This window comes from Pipistrellus hanaki, assembly GCF_964339955.1.
Source record: "Pipistrellus hanaki genome assembly, chromosome: 11".
In the NCBI taxonomy this organism is placed as follows: Eukaryota; Metazoa; Chordata; class Mammalia; order Chiroptera; family Vespertilionidae; genus Pipistrellus; species Pipistrellus hanaki.
The window spans coordinates 26,971,829-26,991,667 of NC_140513.1; the positions used below are offsets into that span (position 1 = coordinate 26,971,829).

The window sequence follows — 19,839 nt, forward strand, 5'->3', positions numbered from 1 at the left end:
GGGTTTCAGGGTGGAGCCTGCAGCTTTGGCTTCCGTCAGCCCCGCCCTATGCGGGTCCTTCAGTGCTCGCTGCCGGCGCCTCTGAGAGAAAGGTGCCCTCGATTTTCGCCTGCTGCCAAACAGTCTATGCTCTCCCACACTGAGCCCCGTATTGGGGTTCAGTTCAGTTGGAAGTGGAGTTGGAGGTGGCGTTCACAGCAGTCTGGAGCCCCAGTCTCCTTCCCGTCAGAGCAATCCCGCGGCACAGCCGACCGTCCCTTCTCTGGGGGCAGTGTGCGCGCCTCCGGGACCTCCTTTCTCCGCTACCCGGGGTTCCGACTTACAGCCCAGCTCCCTATGGCTGAGCCTGAGTCCCCGGGGTCTGGCCCAGAACTGGGGTTCAGAGCAGTCAGGGGCCCAGCACAGTCGGAGTTTTATCTCCTTTCCGCTAGGGAACGCCCGCCAGGCACTTGGCCTCCCTCCTCTCCGGCTCCGTCCTCTTCGCGTGCGCCGCGTGTCTCCGTACCTTAGGCTTTTACAGCTCCTCCGTGCTTCCTTCTGGTTTTCTCCTTGCTTCTTGTTGTAGGATTTCCAGTCAGTCGACTTTCCTGTAGTTCTGGATAATGTCCATTTTATATTTTAGTTGTATTTTATTAAAATTGTTGTGTGCGGCTGCGGCTAGTTGCCTACCCGAGCAGCCATCTTGGATTCTCCCCTGCCTAATACAATTTTAAGGGAACTCACAGATGCCTATCTCCCATGCTGGCTCTACCACTCTTCAACAAGCTGTGTGACCTTGAGCAAGCTGCTTAACCTCTCTGAGCCTCAGTTTCCTCATATGTAAAATGGTGATAATAATGCCTAACTCCCAGGTTGTTGTTGTGGGAATTACAAGCACGGATGTATGTAAAGTGCCTGGCACAAGTAGGTGCTCAATAAAAGGTAGCTATTATAATACAATTTCTTGTTTTCTTGTTTATAAATGTCAAGGATTTTTCCAGGTCCCACTTCCCAGCCCAACGGGTTTCCTCTGGGTCTGCAGGTGAATCCTCTCCAAACCTCTGAACACAGAATCCATTGAGGTGGGTCTGTATTCCAAAGGACACTGTCCAGGAGAAAGACAAGAGAAGAGATATGGGAAAGTAGGATGCCGGGAGACATACCTCCAAGGTGGGAAGCCAGCTGAAATGTGTGTGTGTGTGTGAAGCTGCCACCCAGTGGGCCTGATTCTAGCCAAGAAGTGTTTTCCCTTCCCTCATTGAGACCATAAAAGAGGGATTCAAGAAGTTGAGGTGGGGGTTGGAGCTGGAATGGCAGACTGTGAGAACTGACTCTTGGGGACAGGTTGAGGGGAGGGAATTCGGCTGGAAGCAACTGCTACCCCTATTCCACAGGATGCCAGGAACGCTGGCCCCTTCCGGCCTTGTCCAACCCCCTCCCTGCCAGCACCTCCTGTGCATTCCAAATTTCTCTCTCTGGCTCTACACATCTGGGTTGGGATGGGGGCTGTCCCTCCTCCAATGGAGATTTCAGCAGCCTTTTAATGGCTAGAATTCTTCATTGGTCTCCCCTTCACCCTTGGGCTGATGGGGGACAGGGCAAGAATAATATAACAAAATGGGAACTCCCTTCTCCAGAGGTAATGGAGAGGACTGAGTGGCCACTGAAGGAAATCTAGGGCTGGGGCCTAATATCCTCATTCTGCTGCCTTATGTGCTATGAGAGTCTGACTCAGTGTCCCATCCAACACCACACGAATCAGCTGAACCCTGGCTAAGTCCTTTCTCTGAGACCAAGATGTGAGTTTTCTGGAAGGGTCTTTGCCCTTTTTCCTCCAGATTTGGGTAAAGTGTCTCTCACTCTAGCTCCAGAGCAAGTCTTCTTCTGCTGGTTCCCCCCAATGAGCTTTCTGGTCCTTTCTCCCCTCCTTAAGCCCAAGGTCAGTGTTGACCTCTCTATCCCCTGGTCACTACCCCACATCAGACCTTATCAATTCTAGTCTGGACCACTGCAGTGGCCTCGTAACTCTTTTTTTTTTTTTTAAATATATTTTATTGATTTTTTTACAGAGAGGAAGAGGGATAGAGAGCCAGAAACATTGATGAGAGAGAAACATCTATCAGCTGCCTCCTGCACACCTCCTACTGGGGATGTGCCCACAACCAAGGTACATGCCTTTGACCGGAATTGAACCTGAGACCTTTCAGTCTGCAGGCCGACTGAGCTCTTTCCACTGAGCCAAACCAGTTTTGGCTGCCTCATAACTCTTTCTGCTCTGTGACCTTTCAACTCAATCCACATAGTATCCAAGGAACTCTTTTTGAAGTTTAATTATGTCACATTGGCATTAAATCAAGCTCTGGTGTTCAAGGCCTCTAAGATCTGAATCCTCCTCTCACCTCTGTTTCCATTTTACACACCCGCACCCACACACACACACACACACACATATTTTGAAAAGCATTTGAAGAAACACTACCTTCTGTTTTTGGAATAGCTCCATAGCACAACCTAGCAAGGGGCAGCCTGCCTACACCCAACCACAGCGGCAACTGGGCGATTTCCTTTCTTTCTTTTTTTTTTTAATTTCCTTTCCTACCATTGTCTGACTCAGTAGGACTTCTGCTGACACCACACACCTCCCCCTCCCCCCGCCCCTCTCTGACACACCCCAGTTCCCAAGGAACAACCTGGTTTTTATCTTAAGGCTAGTTATTATTGTACTTCATGATACCCAACAATCTTCCCAGCAGCTTGAGCAGAGGGGAAAATTCTTTCTTTTTCTCAATGCACTTCACCATTTTAATAGGGGAAAACAGAGGCTGATAGCTCTTTTTTGTTAATTGAGCTATAATTGACATAACATTGTATTAGTTGCAGGTATACAACATAAGATTCAATATTTGTGTATATTATATTACTACAATAAGTCCAATTAACATTTGACAAGAAAAAACTTTTTTCTTGTATTAAGAACATTCAAGATCCACTCTCCTAGCTACTTTCAAATATGCAAGATGGTATTATTAACTATAGCCACCAGGCTGTGCTTACATCCCTAGGTCTTACTCATTTTATAACTGGAAGTTTGGCCGAAACCGGTTTGGCTCAGTGGATAGAGTGTCGACCTGCAGACTGAAAGGTCCCGGGTTCGATTCCGGTCAAGGGCATGTACCTTGGTTGCGGGCACATGCAAGAGGCAGCTGTTCGATGATTCTCTCTCGTCGATGTTTCTAACTCTCTATCCCTTTCTCTTCCTCTCTGTGAAATATCAATAAAATATATTTTAAAAAATAAATAATAAATAACTGGAAGTTTGTCCCTTTTGACCCCCTTCACCCATTAGGGGAGGGGAGAATTCTTAGCCTTATGTGGCAAGCCCTGACTTTGGCTGGGGGTGAGGTTAGGGGAGGAATGGGAAGGAAGAGGGGGAGACCCTGTCCCTGGAGTTCCTGGTCTTAAGAACAGGAAGAGGTTGTGTCTCTGTGTTTTGTATCCTTGTGCTGTTTTCCCCTCCCTAGCCCCCTTTCCCCTCCTCAGAGAGCCCAGCTGGGAATTTCCTATTACGTAATTCTGAGCAGGAGGTGGGATGGGAGGGGAAGGGAAGCAAAGGGGGGGGCAAGTTGGGAGGAAGGGAGAGCAGGTCTCTGTGGGCACCTATAGCACGGTGTGAAGGCGGCAGCAGCCTGGCTGGAGTGGCCCTCCTCTACAAAAGAAGGCGGGTTGGGCCCCACGCTGGGCCTGTGGAGAAGTCAGCTTCTGCTGTCCAAACATTTGGGAAGGCAGCAAACAAGTGCCTACTGTGGGGTGTGAGGTGTTGCTTTTGGGAAGCAAGAAGGAACTTTGGCCAAAACCGGTTTTGCTCAGTGGATAGAGCCTCGGCCTGCAGACTCAAGGGTCCCAGGTTCAATTGCGGTCAAGGGCATGTACTTGGTTGCGGGCACATGCCCAGTGGCGGGGGGGGGGGGGGGGGGGGGCAGGAGGCAGCTGATCGATGATTCTAACTCTCTATCCCTCTCCCTTCCTCTCTGTAAAAAAAATCAATAAAATATAAAAAAAGAAGAAAAAAAAAAGGCACTTTGGTTTTCCAGAGCCTCTGTTAAATCCCCCCGTTAGAGGGGGAAGCTTAAGACCACCCTAATGGGGATAAGTTATTAGATGCTTCTACACCCTGGGGTGGTGGAAGGGGCTTTGGGAACAACCGGTGGAGTTCCAAGGGGAGCCTCTTTGGGTGCAGATGGGGAAACTAGGACGGTGTTTATAGGATTGGTGGTTATTAGGAAAAACTTCCAGAAGGAGATGGATGCTCTGGAGCTTGAAGGGCCTCCGATTAAAGGGGAAATTGTGACCTCAGACTCACAGCTCTTGAACAAGCCCAGCTGGTGAGAAGCAAAGTGGTGCTGACAACAAAGCCTGCTCCCTTGCTACATCCCAGTCTCAGATCCACTCTCTCCCTCCCTTATCCACCTCCCACAACCTGCCTAGTCCAATGCTGTTAATTCTTCCTGCAAAGTGAGCAAATGAATACAATTCAAGCCCTCCCTTTCTCCAAAGAAGCTGTGTGTTGTTTTGTTTTTGTTAATCTTCACCGGAGGATATTTTTTTCCATTGATCTTTTTAGAGAGAATGGAAGGGAGGGAGGAGAGAGAGAGAGAGAGAGACAGGTGAGAGAGACACACAAATGGTTGCCTCCCACACACACCCTGACCCGGTCAGGGAACAAGTCTGCAACCAAGGTGCGTGCCCTTGATTGGGAATGAAACCTGTGACCCTTTGGTTCATGGGCTCACGTTGTAACCATTGAACAACACCAGCCAGGGCCATAGTACATGTTTTAATGGACAACTCTGTGAGGCCCAGAGGAATGACCCCAAAACTATACAAGAGCCGAAACCGGTTTGGCTCAGTGGATAGAGCGTCGACCTGCGGACTGAAAGGTCCCAGTTTGATTCCGGTCAAGGGCATGCACCTTGGTTGCAGGCACATCCCCAGTAGGGGATGTGCAAGAGGCAGTTGATCAATGATTCTCTCTCATCGATGTTTCTAACTCTCTATCCCTCTCTCTTCCTCTGTAAAAATCAATAAAATTTATTAAAAAAAAAAAAAGCTATACAAGATATTCTAAAGCAGTTTTTCCTCTGGCACCCCATCCTCAAAGCATACCTTCTTAAGCCTCAGTTTTCCCAACTATAAAAACAAGCAGCAAAATCAGGTCATTTTCCAGATGCCTTCCCACTCTGACACATGAGGTCTTAGCATCTTGAAATTCCACAGCCTCCCATGCTGAGAGCACAGGGCCGGCCAGCCCTTGTTAGGAGGCAGCGAGTCTGTGGTTTGGCACCACTGCCCAGCAAGGCATTTATTAAATCAATGGGATGTGGTCCCTGCTGGCCAAGAAAGAGAACATTAAGCTCTAAAAACTTCCTGCAGCAGGCCTCCTTCAGAGTGCTGCTCAGAGGGGTGAGGAACAAAACCATTCAGGTCCCTGGCGGTGCTCCAAGATCCTGTTCACTAATACTTCTGCCCTGTCTGCACGGAGAACTGGGGACTGAGAACATCTGGAAGCCGCTTACGACCTGGGTGACTTCTCTTTCCTTCCTCTGGAGGTGATAGTTCTTGACCCTGGTAATCTGGGTTGACCCTTGCCAATGACCCTTCCCACCCAATCTTCTGAACTTTGTTGGGCAACAACCCTCTAATAAAATCCACATGAACTCAACTGCTAACAGCTTCTGGAAGGGCTAGAGGATCTAACACCTGCCCTACATTCCTGGAGCCCTAGTAGCAAGGGAAAAGAGGGCTGAGACCCAACTCTTGCGCCTCTGGGTCTTACAGTTGAGTTGTGGAGAAGGGGAGTAGGAGGGAAGAGAGAAAAACCAATGCTGAGGGTTGCTAAAGGTGGGAAGGCAGCTGCAAGCGAGGAGTGCACATGTGTAGTGACAGGGCTGCTGGGTAACACAGCAGAGTCTCTCTGACCTGCTACTTGCCAGTGACCTCAGTCATGCTGACAAGGCCCATGGTGACTCTGGGAGGCAGGTCTGGGCCAACAGGTTGGAGTGCATGTGTCACCGATGTGGTGGCCCAGAGTTGACTATACCTCTTCTCCCTGCTGTGATCTGGACTATGTCCCCAAGTTCCTTGGATCTCTAATTATTTTAGAAAAAATTTACTGAGCACCTACAACATATGTGACTGGTGCTGGGTTAGATACATTAGTGAGCCAAACAGACCCCGTCCTTGTGCTCTAGTTCCACTCACTTGGATATCCCATCCGACTACAGGCAGAAAAGTCTCAGGGGAGGTGGGGTGAGAGTGCTTGGAGTTCCGGAGGCAGGAGAGCCCCACTCCCTTAGCTTCTCTGGGGTACAATGCATGGATACAGGATTCCTTCTGGCTAGGGCCAGAGTTCCAATTCACTTTAGAGTTTCTCCCACCAAGAGCAAGAGTCCAAGAAATAAATACAACAGCTTGAAGGACAGATAGGCAAATTAAGGTTTATTTTGTACAAGGATGCACTTTAAAAAAAAAATCTTCCTTCACCTTCCTTTCCACCCAGCTAAGATTTTTGCCTGCTTGCCTCTGAGTGATATAATAATGTATCTGTTCTCTGCTATGATGAGCCAAAGACCAGCACAACCTTCCCTGGAGCTGAAGGTGAGTTCATCACAGAAAGGCCCTCAAGGATCCTCCTGAGGCAAATGACTGTGTTTCAGCTCAGGCCACTGCGGAGCAGAGAAACTGGTGTCCCTCGTGGAGTAATGCCTCCATATCCTTGAATTGAGCCAACTGGCAGGCCTCCTCCAGTCCCAGCCAGCGGTAAGCTTGGTGCTCATGGGAGAGGCGGATCTCTACGTCATAGTCCTTCACCTCTGCCAGCCAGTAGATGACTGTTTTAGGCTGCTTCCTGGCCACATAATTGAGCTCCCTTCTGAACCCCTCAATGATGGTCAGCTGGCTTGCTTTTAGGCCTGCTTCCTCTTGAGTCTCCCGCAGGGCTGTTTCCAATTCATTTTCCCCGGGTTCCACATGGCCTGGTTAGGAGAAAACAGAAAGAGGAGGGGGAGATAATCTTCCACAAAGCTGGATTTTCCAGGTTAGGTGATTTAAAGATGGGATCTTTGGTGACTTTTCTAGCTGTTGCTAGGCTGAAGGAAGTCTAGAGATTGGTACTATCTGAACATGCCTAGGAACGGGGTGCAGGGCAGGTAGTGTTTGGCTCTGCAGTGTCCGGGAAACCCCTCCTCCTCACCCCATCTTCTCTACAGAGAGTGAAACAGACCATGTGCTTGGCAAGTCTGGTCTAGAATACTGCTCCTTTGATGGTGAGAGAGATGGCTTCCCTCAGACGTCTGCTTTCTTATTCTTTGGAGCTTTCCTCATCCCATATTCTTAGGGAGACCTTTCCCTTGGAGACCTTAAAGTGATTTTCCCAAGGAGGGGCAGTCCCTTCTTGGCAGGTGGGAGCGAGCTGAGAGTGAGCACTTGGCCTAAAACCCACAGTGAGGAGTTAACACTGTCTGCAGTTGGTCTCTAAAGTCCCAGGGCCAACAGACAGGCTCAAAACCACGCACTGCAGCATCAGCAGCTGTTTCCAAGTAGCTATCAAGGCTTTCCAAATTGTTTTCATCTTTCTAACTGAGCAAGACCAGATTCCAGTTTCACAGGGAAAGTCCTGATGGGAACTCAGACTAAGGACAAGCCGAGAAACAGTTCTAAGAAAATTTGTTGGCAAGACCTAAACCCCAGCAGACAGCTGCCAAGAAACTGTTATAGGAGAACTTGAAGCTCTGCAGACTGGGAGCAGCCCTCAGCCCTGCCGCTAGGCCCTTCCTGCAAATTCTCAGTTTGCCCAGAAGAGCCAAGAAGGACTGGGAAGAGTCTGGCAGCCTCTGTCAACACATGGCTCCAGCAGTTGCTGGGGGCCTCCTGGTTTGGGAGCTCACGGGGAGCAGGAATTGTTAGCTGTTCCCTTCTTGGTTCGGAGACAGGGCTATCGTCTGGCCTTCCTCGTTCCTGGGGTCCTCACAGCACTGCCCTGACTCAGCTGCTGCTGCACAGCTCCGACAGAAAGCAGCCGGCAGTTTGGACTTAAAGACCATTTGAGCTCATGGCTTCTGGAGAATGTCCTCTGTATGGCACCTCCTATGGCGTCATGCACACAAAGACAGGTAGGTAATGCATCAAGGACGAAGGTGAGAGGGGTGCTGGAGGTGGCAGAAGTGACTCTCATCCAGGATGTCTACCTTCCCTCAGGAGTGTGTGGGAGTCTCTAAGCACACCTTCCCAACATCAGCATTCTGCCCACCAACATTAACAGGGTAACTTCCCCCCAGGCCCACGCCTCTCAAAATTGGGAGGGGCCCTTTGAAATCTTTCAGTGTGACATAGGAGATCAGGAGACAAATGTGACTATTCCTATACAGAGTATTCGCAACATTTCTTTTCCTTTTTGTCATCTCGTCTTTCCTTAGTGAAACTTAAATGTGCAAATTTTATTTACTGTTCCCATTTCCTTGTTTTCCTCCAACCCTGGGTTATTTTTCACCTCCCCCTCCCCTACCCAACTTGCCCATCCTGCTCCCTTCTGTCTAGGAGCTGTTCACTCTGAGCACCTGACCTGTAGCCACAAGGACCTCAATGCCCAGCCTTTCCTCCTTTCAGCCATTCATCAGAGTCCTGGCGCTCTGGTGAATGATACTCACAAAAACCAGGTCCTGCTTCTGTCCTGGGGTTCAGTCACAGAGTTCTGTTTCCAGTTTTGCTCTAGCCTAGTATGGAGCCCTTGTTTGTAGAAAGGATCAGGGCCTCCTACCCACCTCACACCCTCCTGCTGCACAGCTACTGGGAAGCAAAACTTGTGTGGAGCCTAGCAAGGTGGATTTCTGAGTAACACTTGGCATTTCCCCACGAGCTAGCCCCTCTGGGTACTTGTACCTTTAGGAGGAGTCCAGTGATGAATGCCATCTGATGCCTGCAGCAGTAGAAACTCAATTGAGGTGTTGTCTACCTTGGGAATGAGGCGTCTTCGGAAGATGATCAAGCCACATGCTCTCAGGGCCATGGTCTGTTTGAGAAGAAGGGGACATGGGAAGTTACACAAAGCCGGAAGATCCATTCTGGGGGAGCAGCACTCTAGTGCTGGGGAGTAGCACAGACCAGCTAACAGTGGCCTCATCACCTACAGAAAAAGGCAGAATGCCAAGAGCCAATGGGGGAAAACCAGGAATCAGAGATAGGCCTTTGTGTTGAACTGCAGGATGCTGGCCCTACCCTGCTAGTGTGGCTCTATCCCAACTCCTCCAAGCCTCTCTGCTAAAACACAGGGCTGGTGTGTGTGTTAAGAAACTAGAGATCCCCGGAAGCAAACCCACTGAGACTGGAGAGATGCTGGGAATGGGAGAGATGCAGTACAATATTATCATCAAACCCACAATCCCATTCTCCTCAGCCTCCAGCCTGAGTCTCTGGAGCAAAGAGATCCCAACAACATGTTATCTGATGGCTTAACGGGGGTCACTTAGGAAAGGTAGCTTGGTGTACACTTTTTTTTGTCATGGATTTTTTAGTCTTTTATCCATGTTTTGGAATGTTATACACTCATATGGTTCAAAATTTAAAGGGCACACATAGTAAAAAGTCTCTTTCCTACCTCATCAGAGGTAAAACTAGCACGGTGGTCAAGAGTGAACCTAGATGCCAAAACCGGTTTGGCTCAATGGATAGAGTGTTGGCTTAGGGACTGAAGGGTCCCGGGTTCGATTCCGGTCAAGGGCATGTACCTTGGTTGCGGGCATATCCCCGGTAGGGGGTGTGCAGGAGGCAGCTGATCGATGACTCTCTCTCATCGATGTTTCTAGCTCTCTATCTCTCTCCCTTCCTCTGTACAAAATCAATAAAATATATATTTTTTTTTTTTAAAAAAGAGTGAACCTAGAGCCTGGGTTCATGTTTTGGCTCTGCTACTTATTCACAGTGCAGTTACCTCCTAAGCCTCAGTTTCCCCATCTGGAAGACAGGATGATAATAGTTCTACCTCAAGTGTTGCTGTGAGGACTGCGTGACTGAACTTCTGTAAAGTGCTTTAGAATAGAGCCTGGGATGTACATGAGTTTGAATATGCACAGAAAAATGTCCGGAAAGACACATCATTAACAGTGTTTTCTGGAGGATGAGATTATGAGGAGACTTTCATTTTCTACTCCACATATTTCTGTATTGTTTGGAAATTTACAGAGAACATTTACTAATTTTATAATAAGCAATACAATAAAAACTGAAGTTTTTAGTCTTTTCCATTTCATGTAGTCTTTTTTTCTATTTCAGAAAAATATGTGAACAACAACAAAAGACAGAAAGGGAGAACAGTAGAAATATCTGCAGAACTGAAAAAAAAAAAAAATCACCATCTGAAGGTGAACATGTTATCAAGGTAACAAAAATTTTTGAAAGATGTTTTATGTAAGGCCCTGTTAAGAAAAATCTGTGTCATTTGTTCATTCAACAAATATTTATAAAGTACCTACTACGTATGTAGTAAGTACTATTCTAGGCCTTTGCCCTCATGTAGTTTATATTCTAATGGAAGAGGTGGGCTTTAATTAAATAATTAAGCAAATTAAAAAATAATTGCCAATAAAGTATGTCCTACAAAAGAAAAATGTATAATGGGCAACCTGACCTTGTCTAAGGCAGTGGTCAGCAAACTGCGGCTCGAAAGCCACATGCGGCTCTTTGGCCCCTTGAGTGTGGCTCTTCCACAAAATACCACAGCCTGGGTGAGTCTATTCTGAAGAAGTGGTGTTAGAAGAAGTTTAAGTTTAAAAAACTTGGCTCTCAAAAGCAATTTCAATTGTTGTACTGTTGGTATTGAGCTCTGTTGACTAATGAGTTTGACGACCACTGGTCTAAGGGATCAAGGAAGGATTCTTGGAAGAAGGGATGTGTGAGCAGAGAAGTAAATGATGAGTAAAAGATGAGCTGGCAAAGGGAAGGAGGAGAGAGGCGTGCTCCAGGGAAGGAACAGCATAGACAACGGTCCTGAGGTGGATGCAGAACTGAAAGGAAACCAGGTGTCTCACATGCAGTGAAGGCCTGGGAGAGTGTCCCGTGCAGGATGCGGCCTGAGGCAGCAGGGCCTCATCTGCATGATTCCAGGGCCAAAGAAGGAGCTGGTGCTCACAGACAGCAGAGCTAACTGCAGAGAGGGCAGCTGGGGTAGGAGCTGATGGTCTCTATAGCCCCTTTGTTGGTGCTTAATCAAGATGAGCTTGCATCTATCAAAGGCATAAAAATCAGATCCAAACTAAAACCTGTTTCAGGGCAGTTCTTAGGACTGCCAACAGATGGTAATGTTACTCTAGAGAACAGCAGTTCCTTACCAGAAAGCCAAACACACCCAGCACTGCGACCTTTCCAAACCTGTAATGGGCGTTTTAAGGACTGGAACCAATCTCAAAAGGGCTTTCTAAAATGGCCTCTGCTATAATACACTGTTGGTGAGAGTAAATTAGCATATCCTCATAAGAGGGCAATTTACTTATGAATATCAAGACATAGCATATTCCCTTAGACTCAGTAGTCCCATTTCTAGGCATCTGACATCCAGAAATAAATGTTTAAGATGCACACACAAGGATGTTCATTACAACTTTGTTTGTAATATCAAAAAGAAAAAAAGGCAAAAACAAATATCTACCAATAAAGGAATAATGAAATAAAATACAGTACATCTCCATGATAGAAAGTTATGAGTATGCTCTCTCTTCTCCAAAGCACACCCCTGCCTCTCCTTTCTCTTTCATCCCTCAAGGTGTGTGTCTCTCTCTCCCTCTTTCTCCTAAGATCAGAGGGCCCTTCTATTACCTTTGTCACCTTCTAAATAAACTTTCCTTTATAGTTTGGAAGAAAATTATGAAGCCATAAAAAAATGAGGTAGAGCCAATATGCTGCTTGTAAAAATATTTTCAGCCATACTAAAAATATATATATGTTTTAGAATATATGTATAATGTGATCCTGTTTGAGTTTAAAAATTCATTTAAACTGAAAGTGGGTTTTATTAAGCATTGTGTTCTATTTCCCTGGTCTCCCCATTTATGCTGAGAACTTTTCCCATTTTGGAAGCCAGAAATAAAGGTTTCAAATTACTGGTTCGTTATAGGCAGAGACAGGTGTCTGATCCCATCCCCTGTCCCCTCTTGCCCAGGCCCCATCAAGATGCTCAGAAAGTATTAGCAAGTTATAAGTGTAAGGCACCTTATGCTTGCCTTGGGTGGATTCCCGTGGAATAAATGTTAGGATCCCTAGATAAACTCTGCAATCCAAGACTATAGGCACAGTACCCTCCCTGCCTGGGACAGGAAGCCCCAGAGCATTCCTTCACACCACTGCCATCCCAACACAGCCTCGGAAAACAAAGATGGAGGAGCCAAGAAAGACAGGTCTGGAGTGGCTTCGTGGAGCCAACAAGAAGAGGGGAACAGGCCAATATTTTCCTATGGGGAGGGGACTTAGAGGAGTATCAATGATGCATCCTAGCAAAAATGCATCTCAGTAGATACCATTGCACAGGAGTGATAACATCTACCAACAGTTCATCTTAATGAGGCCAGAAGAGCTAAGAACAAGAGCTAGGTCTGACACGTGTCAAACACAAGGCCTGCGGGCCAAATTCAGCCCGCCAGGCCTTGCAATGTGGCCCGCACCGCAATGTCATCTCTGCACTCCGCTGTCAGTTTATGACATTGTCAGTTTATGACTGTTCAGTAAACCATTCGGCCCGCGATTTAGGCTGGATTTTAGATTTTGGCCCCTTCTCTGATTGAGTTCGACACCCCTAAAGGATTAGATGTTCTCTTTCTATCTCTGCTCTCGACTCATGGAGGAGGTCTGAGACAGTTCTAGAAAGGCAGAACTCCTATTTTTCCTTTCAGTTGCTTGGCTTGAGCCAGCTTTTCTCTGGAATTTCTCCCTCCTTCTCCATACACGTAACCTTCTGCTCATTCTTTCAGAAGCAGCTCAGATGTCACCCATTTTCTGGGCCTTTCAAATGGCTATAGAGTTTGATGAGAGAAGCCAAACACTATGAGCAACAGAAAATTAAGGATTTAGTATAGGAATTAGACCTTGTTCAAGGATGAAAGTTGGGGAAAAATCCATGCAGTGCTGCTGCATCTGCATCTGCTGTTGGGCCTGAAGTCTCCATAGGCCAGCAGGCCAGCAGGCCAGCAGCTGGGAAGGGAGGTTGGCTGTGGAGGAGAGCGAGGAAAACTGGAACCTGTGAGAACAAATCGGAACTATTGATAAAAGGACAAGTGGAACTCATGAGGACAAACTGAAACTTGCAACTTCCTTTCCCCATCTGCAAGCTCACTGACGCAGGTGACTTGCAGAAGCTGGAGCTCTTTGCCACAGAGCTGAGCGTTCACCTGGCCCAGGACTCAGAGTAGCTGAAGGAGGAGACTCAGTGGAGTGGTGGAGCTGCAGGCCTCGGTGGGTGGCTGTGCATAAACAACATGCACATCAGTGTCAACGATTATGCACGGCCACCATGCCTGATACCCTGCTCTGCCCCCTTCACAGTGTACTGGGAGCTGCTTCACTTCACTTTACAAATCTCTAATAAAATTTTCTTGAGGTCAATCCTAACTGGAACCATACAGAAAGGGAATCCTGGGAAACCTTGATCCAGCTTAGCTAAGGACACAGTACAAAGCCGCAGGCATGCATTCCTAGTAGGGTAAACCTCTAGCTCTAGCAGGGAACAGCAACATCGTGAACTCTGTCTCCCTGGGACTTAGTAGAGCAGCCCTCAACAGATGTTCATTGATTCACCAGAACTCTCTCTCCCACACCTCACTCAAACAAATGCTCAGGATATGTTCTGGGAATTTGGGAAATAGCCCAGTGTTTTTCTAAAGAGTGCCATTTACATAAAAGTCAATGGAGGTATTGTTGGAGGTTTTTTGGAGTCCACTGAACTGAAACTGTCCTGGGGTTTGAAAGCATCTCTGTGTCTCTCTCTGATACACACACACTCCAAATGATTTCAAATCTCAGGAGGTTAAAGAACACAGCATCCAATATGCAAATACGCCTGCAGCCATCACTGAGATGAGAACGCCAGGCCAGAACAACAGCAGGCAATTCACACTTAAGAAAAAGTGGCAAAATGCCTTAGGTGGTTAAAATAACCTGAACAAAACCAAAAAACACCTCTCCATGTCACTAGAAGGTTTCAGGAGCTAAGGAAAAGTGCCTTGGCTTTCTCTATATATACCACTCCTTCACACCTAGGAGGTTCAGGGTTTAGGTGCCAAAAAATAATTTACAGATAAATGGTTATACTGATGTGCTGTGCTTCTGGTTTTTTTGTTTGTTTGTTTTCCAAATCAGAGTGCTATTGCAAGCATAGATCAACCCCAAAGCTCTCAAATATACCCTTAGATATAGAAAGAGCTCCCCAAATCCTCCCCCAACCTATATTTCATAGCCTAAAATCCCTTTAGTAGAAATGTTTCATGCCACTACCTTTTCAAGTAAGCATCTACACTGTGTCAACTACACTGCACCTGTTTGTTTTGTTTTTTTAATATATTTTATTGATTTTTTTACATAGAGGAAGAGAGAGGGACAAAGAGTTAGAAACATCGATGAGAAACATCGGTCAGCTGCCTCTTGCACACCCCCTACTGGGGATGTGTCCGCAACCAAGGTACATGACCTTGATCAGAATCGAACCCAGGGCCCTTCAGTCCTCAGGCTGACGCTCTATCCACTGACCCAAACCGGTTTCGGCTGCACCTGTTTTTTCTATGTATCTTTTTAAAAAATACGTTTTTATTGACTTTAGGAAGGAAGGGAGAGGGAGAGAGATAGAAACATCAGTGATGAGAGAGAATCATTGATCAGTTCCCCTCCCGCACACCCCCCTCACTGGGAATGGAGCCACCACCGTGTATATGCCCTGATTGGGAATTAAACCATAAATATATATATATATATATTTTTTTAATTGGCTTTTTACAGAGAGGAAGGGAGAGGGATAGTTAGAAATGTCAATGAGAGAGAAACATCTATCAGCTGCCTCCTGCACACCTCCTACTAGGGATGTGCCCACAACCAAGGTACATGCCTTTGACCGGAATCGAACCTGGGACCTTTCAGTCCGCACGCTGACGCTCTATCCACTGAGCCAAACCGCTTAGGGCTACATGTATATTTTTTAATGCTCGAAATAACTCTTCATGATAAGCATAACTATCTTCATTTTATGATGGGGAAACTGAGTTCAAAAAGGTTAAAATACTTGCCCCAAGGCATACCTGGTCTGTGAATGGTGAGATTTGAATCCAAGTAAGCCTAACTCCAAAGGCTATATATATTCTTTTTCCTTATACAGCACTCGTTACCATGAAAGAGCAGGGTTTGGGGCAAAATGGCCCTGACAGAGGACATGCAAATAACTTATAAAAATTACTTCCAGTTCCAAAATTCCCAGTCTTTGATCTATATTCATATGGAGAATTTTTAAAATGCCTGGCTGGAATTCCTTTCTGCAGAACGGGTTTTAGTTGGAAGGGTATGTGAATGAAGGGCCTGGTGCCCAAAGACAACGCTGGAGGGGTAGTGGAGCCTGAGGTACCTAAACTTTTCCTCTCTGACAAGGGTTTCTTTGCCTCTTCTGTCTTCCCCTGGGAAATAGGAACATAAAACCACATGATCAAAACCATACCCAATAGTGTGGGGTTTCCAAATACCAGGTGTTGGGAACACCCGTGATGCTAGCCTTGCACAAGCACACAGCACCTAACTTAAGATGCTAGTGTCCAGAAAATTTGCCCAGGCCACTCCACTGTGAGGAGGTCCAACTATGCTGGCCCACAAGCAGCTCTGCGACTGCTCAGCTTTCCCTTATTTTTTATTTTTTTAAAAATATATATTTTATTGATTTTTTTACAGAGAGGAAGAGAGAGGGATAGAGAGTTAGAAACATTAATGAGAGAGAATCATTGATCAGCTGCCTCTTGCACACCCCTTACTGGGGATGTGCCCGCAACCAAGGTACATGCCTTGACCGGACCTGGGACTTTTCAGTCTGCAGGCCTAGGCTCTATCCACTGAGCCAAACCAGTTTCGGCAGCTTTCCCTTATTTTCCACATCATAATGGTCTTTTCTCTGATTCTCCAACTCCCTTCTTCCCTTCCAAAGGAGTGGACAGAAATGAGCCACCCATCTATGAATAAAGTTCTTTCTTGTAACAACAGCAAAAAGAGAAAAAGAAAACAGAAAAGAAAAAAGCCCCCAACCACCATGATGAAATTGAGACAATGAAAATGTTCCCTCAACTGCACCTTTCCCTGGACATCTGCCACTTTTTCTTCTCAGAGACCAAGCTGCTGAGTCATCTTGCTATCTTTGCTATTTAGCTGCGGGAGGAAAAGAGGTTTCACCTGCAATGACATGAATATTGGCTTCCAGGAGGAGGACAAAGTCAGACAAGGTTGAGACAAAAATCATTTCTAGTGAAGGGAATTCGTTTAGTGGTCTATGAGTGCCATCTGCTGTACAATTCTGGAAAGCAAGCACGGGGAATTCTAATATTAGCCTGAAGGGATTTGTTTATTCATCTTACATCTGTTGAGTGTATCCCATGCGACAGGCAATATAACAGGATTGAAGAGTAGATATGGAGCTGAATACTACAAAACCCGTTTTCTAGGGGTTCACAGTCTAGTGAAAGTGGAAGATATCTAAACAGACAAGTTACCAGAGTGTTTTGTGCATCATAGGGGTTTGTGTAAGTTATCAAAGAAAAAGGAGTGATTATCTTTAGGTCAAAGGGGTACCTTAAAGGATTTTGAAGGATGGCTAGGAGTTGACCAGAAAAGGCTGGAGGCAAGGGGCACCCCAGGTAAAAGGGGTGAGGGCAAAGACCCTCAAGCACAAGATGGCATTCCATTGCCAACAGCTAAGTATATATTCTGTAGGCAGTGAGGAGCCTTTGACAGCAATGACGGCTATAATATGGTCAGACTGACATTTTACAAAGACATTCTGGAAGCCTGTCTGGAAGCAATGAAGGTGGAAATGAATTGCAAGGAAGATAGAAATAAATTAGAAGGGGAGAGGCAAGATCAATTGATTACAAGTCCGTTGCCAACAGTCCAGATGACAAATGATATAGAGTTAAATTAAGGCAGAGGCAGTGAGGAGAAGGGATGTATTTGAAAGATACCTCCAAGAGAAAATCAACACTATTTGATGTTTCATTGTTCAACAGAGAGGCGGGACACACACACACACACACGTATGGTTTGGGTGACCAGATAGAAGTAGGTGGAGTAGGGAGTAGAATGTAAGCTAATGATTTCTGTTTGGGACAAGTTGAACTTAAAGTGTTAAAGATTAACCACAAGGTAAAATGACGTGGGTCTAGAGTTCAGTGATTCTCTGAACCCATCTCTTCATTTCCCAAGGTGGAAATTTCCATTAGAGAAAAATTGTGCTCTCACGGCAGGTACCTCTGTAGCCCACCTCACTCCATTTGGGTGAGTCTGCTTGGGCATCTGTTATTCCAAGCATTTTCATCCTCTTTCAGTCTGAAATAGCATGGCACCAGCCCAGGGAAGCATGGCTGTCTTTGCAGTAAGAAAGACCTAGCTCTTTAAACTGTGCTCCTTTGAGCAAAATACTTTAAATTCACTAAGCCTCATTTTCTCTCATTTGTAAGATGAGAATAACTCTTATTTTTCACAATTGTTGTAATTCAAAATAATGTATACATAGAATCTGACATATCAGAAGTACTGAATGTATGTGTCACTCTCATCCTTGTATCATAAAAGATCAGAAAGTTTTTTTTTATTTATTTTTTATTTTTTTAAGGTATTGTTTTGTTTTTAATCCTCACCCAAGGATATGCTTTTTTTGACCTAAGGGGGAAAGAGAGAGGGGGAGAGACAGAAACATTCATGTGAGAAACAGCGATTAGTTCCTCTCCTATGCACCTTACTGACCAGGAATTGAACCTGTGACCTTCTGGTGTATGGGAGGACACTCCAAACAACCGAGTCACACCAGCCAGGGTTTATGGTGTTTTAATGGCATGCTCTTAAGCTTTTATTAATAGATGAATAACTGGCAGCTGTGGCTCAGTTAAGGACTGTCCCATGTACTAAATCAGGGAGCTGCCAGTTGGATTCCTAGTCAGGGCACATGCCTGGGTTGCAGGCTCAATTCCCAGTAGAGTACATGCAGAAGGCAGCTGATCGATGTTTCTCCTCTATCTGAAATCAATAAACATTTTTAAAAAGATGCTTTTCATATTTTCTGCAAAATTGCTTGGGAACACTGTTCATCATTTCCTTATGTAAAAGGTCCCCCAAGCCTGGCTAGTGTAACTCAGTGGTTGAGCATCGACCTATAAACCAGGAGGTCATGGTTCCATTAACAGTCAGGGAGAATGCCCAGTTGCAAAGTGGAGGCCAATCCCCAGTGGGGGTGTGAAGGAGGCAGCCCATCAATGATTCTCTCCCATCATGGATGTTTCTATCTCTCCTCTTCCCTTCCTCTCTGAAATCAATTGAAAAAAGTAGTTTATAAAGATCCCACAAGATAAATCCTTTTCAATGTAAGTAACTATGAAGAAATTTCACCTTTGAAGAGCAGATTATTTCAATAATTATTTCTTTAACTGACAAGTTTTGAGCTAAATTGGGTACTCAATTACAGTAAGTCTAATTGCCCATTGGTTTGTGTATTTCTTTGTTTCTATTAAGTTAATAGCTACCATTTTTTGAGGAGTTACTACTTGCCCAGCATTGTGGGAAGTGCTTCACCTTCATGATTTCAATTAATCTTCACAACAACTCTCTGAGGCATTACCCACATTTTTCAGAAGAAGAAAAAGGAAGCTATGACTCAGAGAAGTGTCTGAGTAGTAATTCACAATCAGGTCTCTCTGACTCCCACGATCATTGCTCTTTACCTGAACTCTACACTAGTAGTCCACGTTTGGCTATTTGTATGCATTCACTTTACTTTACTTATATATATTAGTATAACAAGTTCATAGGAACCAAACCTTGCCTGAACAAAGAAAAAAGTGATGTTTTATGTAGTGAGACGCTGGTATGACTTTCTTTACTTCGGCTATAATTGTCACGATATTTTCCATTCAATAAATGAAACAATTAGAAAATATAAAATCTCTTTTTGGGAAGGAGGCAGGGTTTTAAGTTTAACAAGGTTAAAACTGAGGCCCAGGGAGGGGAAGGGAGAACGAGATCGGGGCGCTGGGCCTTAAACCCAGGAACTTTGGTATTCCCGAGGACCCATCCTATCAAGAGTTGGGCAAGCAAGACTCCACGGGCACTGAACCCTCCCTCACTGTGTGCACACAGGGAAACTGAGGTCCTGCGAGCGTCTGGGTTTGGCCTGCCCACACTTCACTGACAGCCTGGCGGAGCGCGCGTCCACCTTTGACCCCGCAGCTACGCGAGAGATTAGTCCTAGTCCATTGCTGAGCTGGAGCCTCCGTTGATCCGCAGAGAATTAAACCCACCTGGGCCGTTCTGCTACTCACCCCAAGCAGGAGGAGGAAGTTGGTGGCTCGTGGACGGAGACGAGTACGTCGACCAATCCGGAGAGCACGACTGCGCTTGGGGCGACCAATAATTTGAAGGGGGGAAAAAATTCTCGACCCGCCTCAAAGCTGCCGTCCTCTCACTTAGAACCCTCGCGAGATCACCTCTCGAGTGGACCGATTGGCTGAGAGGCAGAAATTGAGGGTTACGCCCACTGCTTTCTCCTGTTCCTGATTGGTTCTCTTAGAGGAGACGATGGCCAACGTCAGCGAG

The 19,839-nt window shown here is 46.1% G+C and overlaps 1 protein-coding gene across 3 annotated transcripts; it reads right to left on the minus strand.

Moving 5' to 3' along the window:
* Positions 1-6,453: 6,453 nt before the first annotated feature.
* NUDT2 (nudix hydrolase 2) lies at positions 6,454-19,724 on the minus strand. Of its 3 annotated transcripts, none has more exons than XM_084898027.1 (3): positions 19,566-19,724; positions 8,914-9,043; positions 6,454-7,010 (listed from the first exon to the last, which is right to left on the minus strand). In XM_084898027.1, the coding sequence occupies exons 2-3, from the start codon at positions 9,038-9,040 to the stop codon at positions 6,694-6,696; spliced, it is 444 nt and encodes a 147-aa protein (XP_084754153.1). In that variant the 5' UTR covers positions 9,041-9,043; positions 19,566-19,724; the 3' UTR covers positions 6,454-6,693. The 3 variants fall into 3 exon arrangements, with proteins under 3 accessions (XP_084754153.1, XP_084754154.1, XP_084754152.1); XM_084898028.1 differs by lacking the exon at positions 19,566-19,724 and adding an exon at positions 13,104-14,078; XM_084898026.1 differs by lacking the exon at positions 19,566-19,724 and adding an exon at positions 9,910-10,262 and having other exon boundaries at positions 8,914-9,668.
* Between the last annotated feature and the right edge of the window lie 115 nt (positions 19,725-19,839).

Excerpts from the sequence above, each read along its gene's own strand:
- NUDT2 (XM_084898026.1), bottom strand. The coding sequence starts at position 9,154 with ATGAGGCCACTGTTAGCTGGTCTGTGCTACTCCCCAGCACTAGAGTGC. Across the intron at positions 7,011-8,913 it reads TCACTGGACTCCTCCTAAAG|GCCATGTGGAACCCGGGGAA; the intron begins GTACAAGTACCC and ends TCTCCTAACCAG.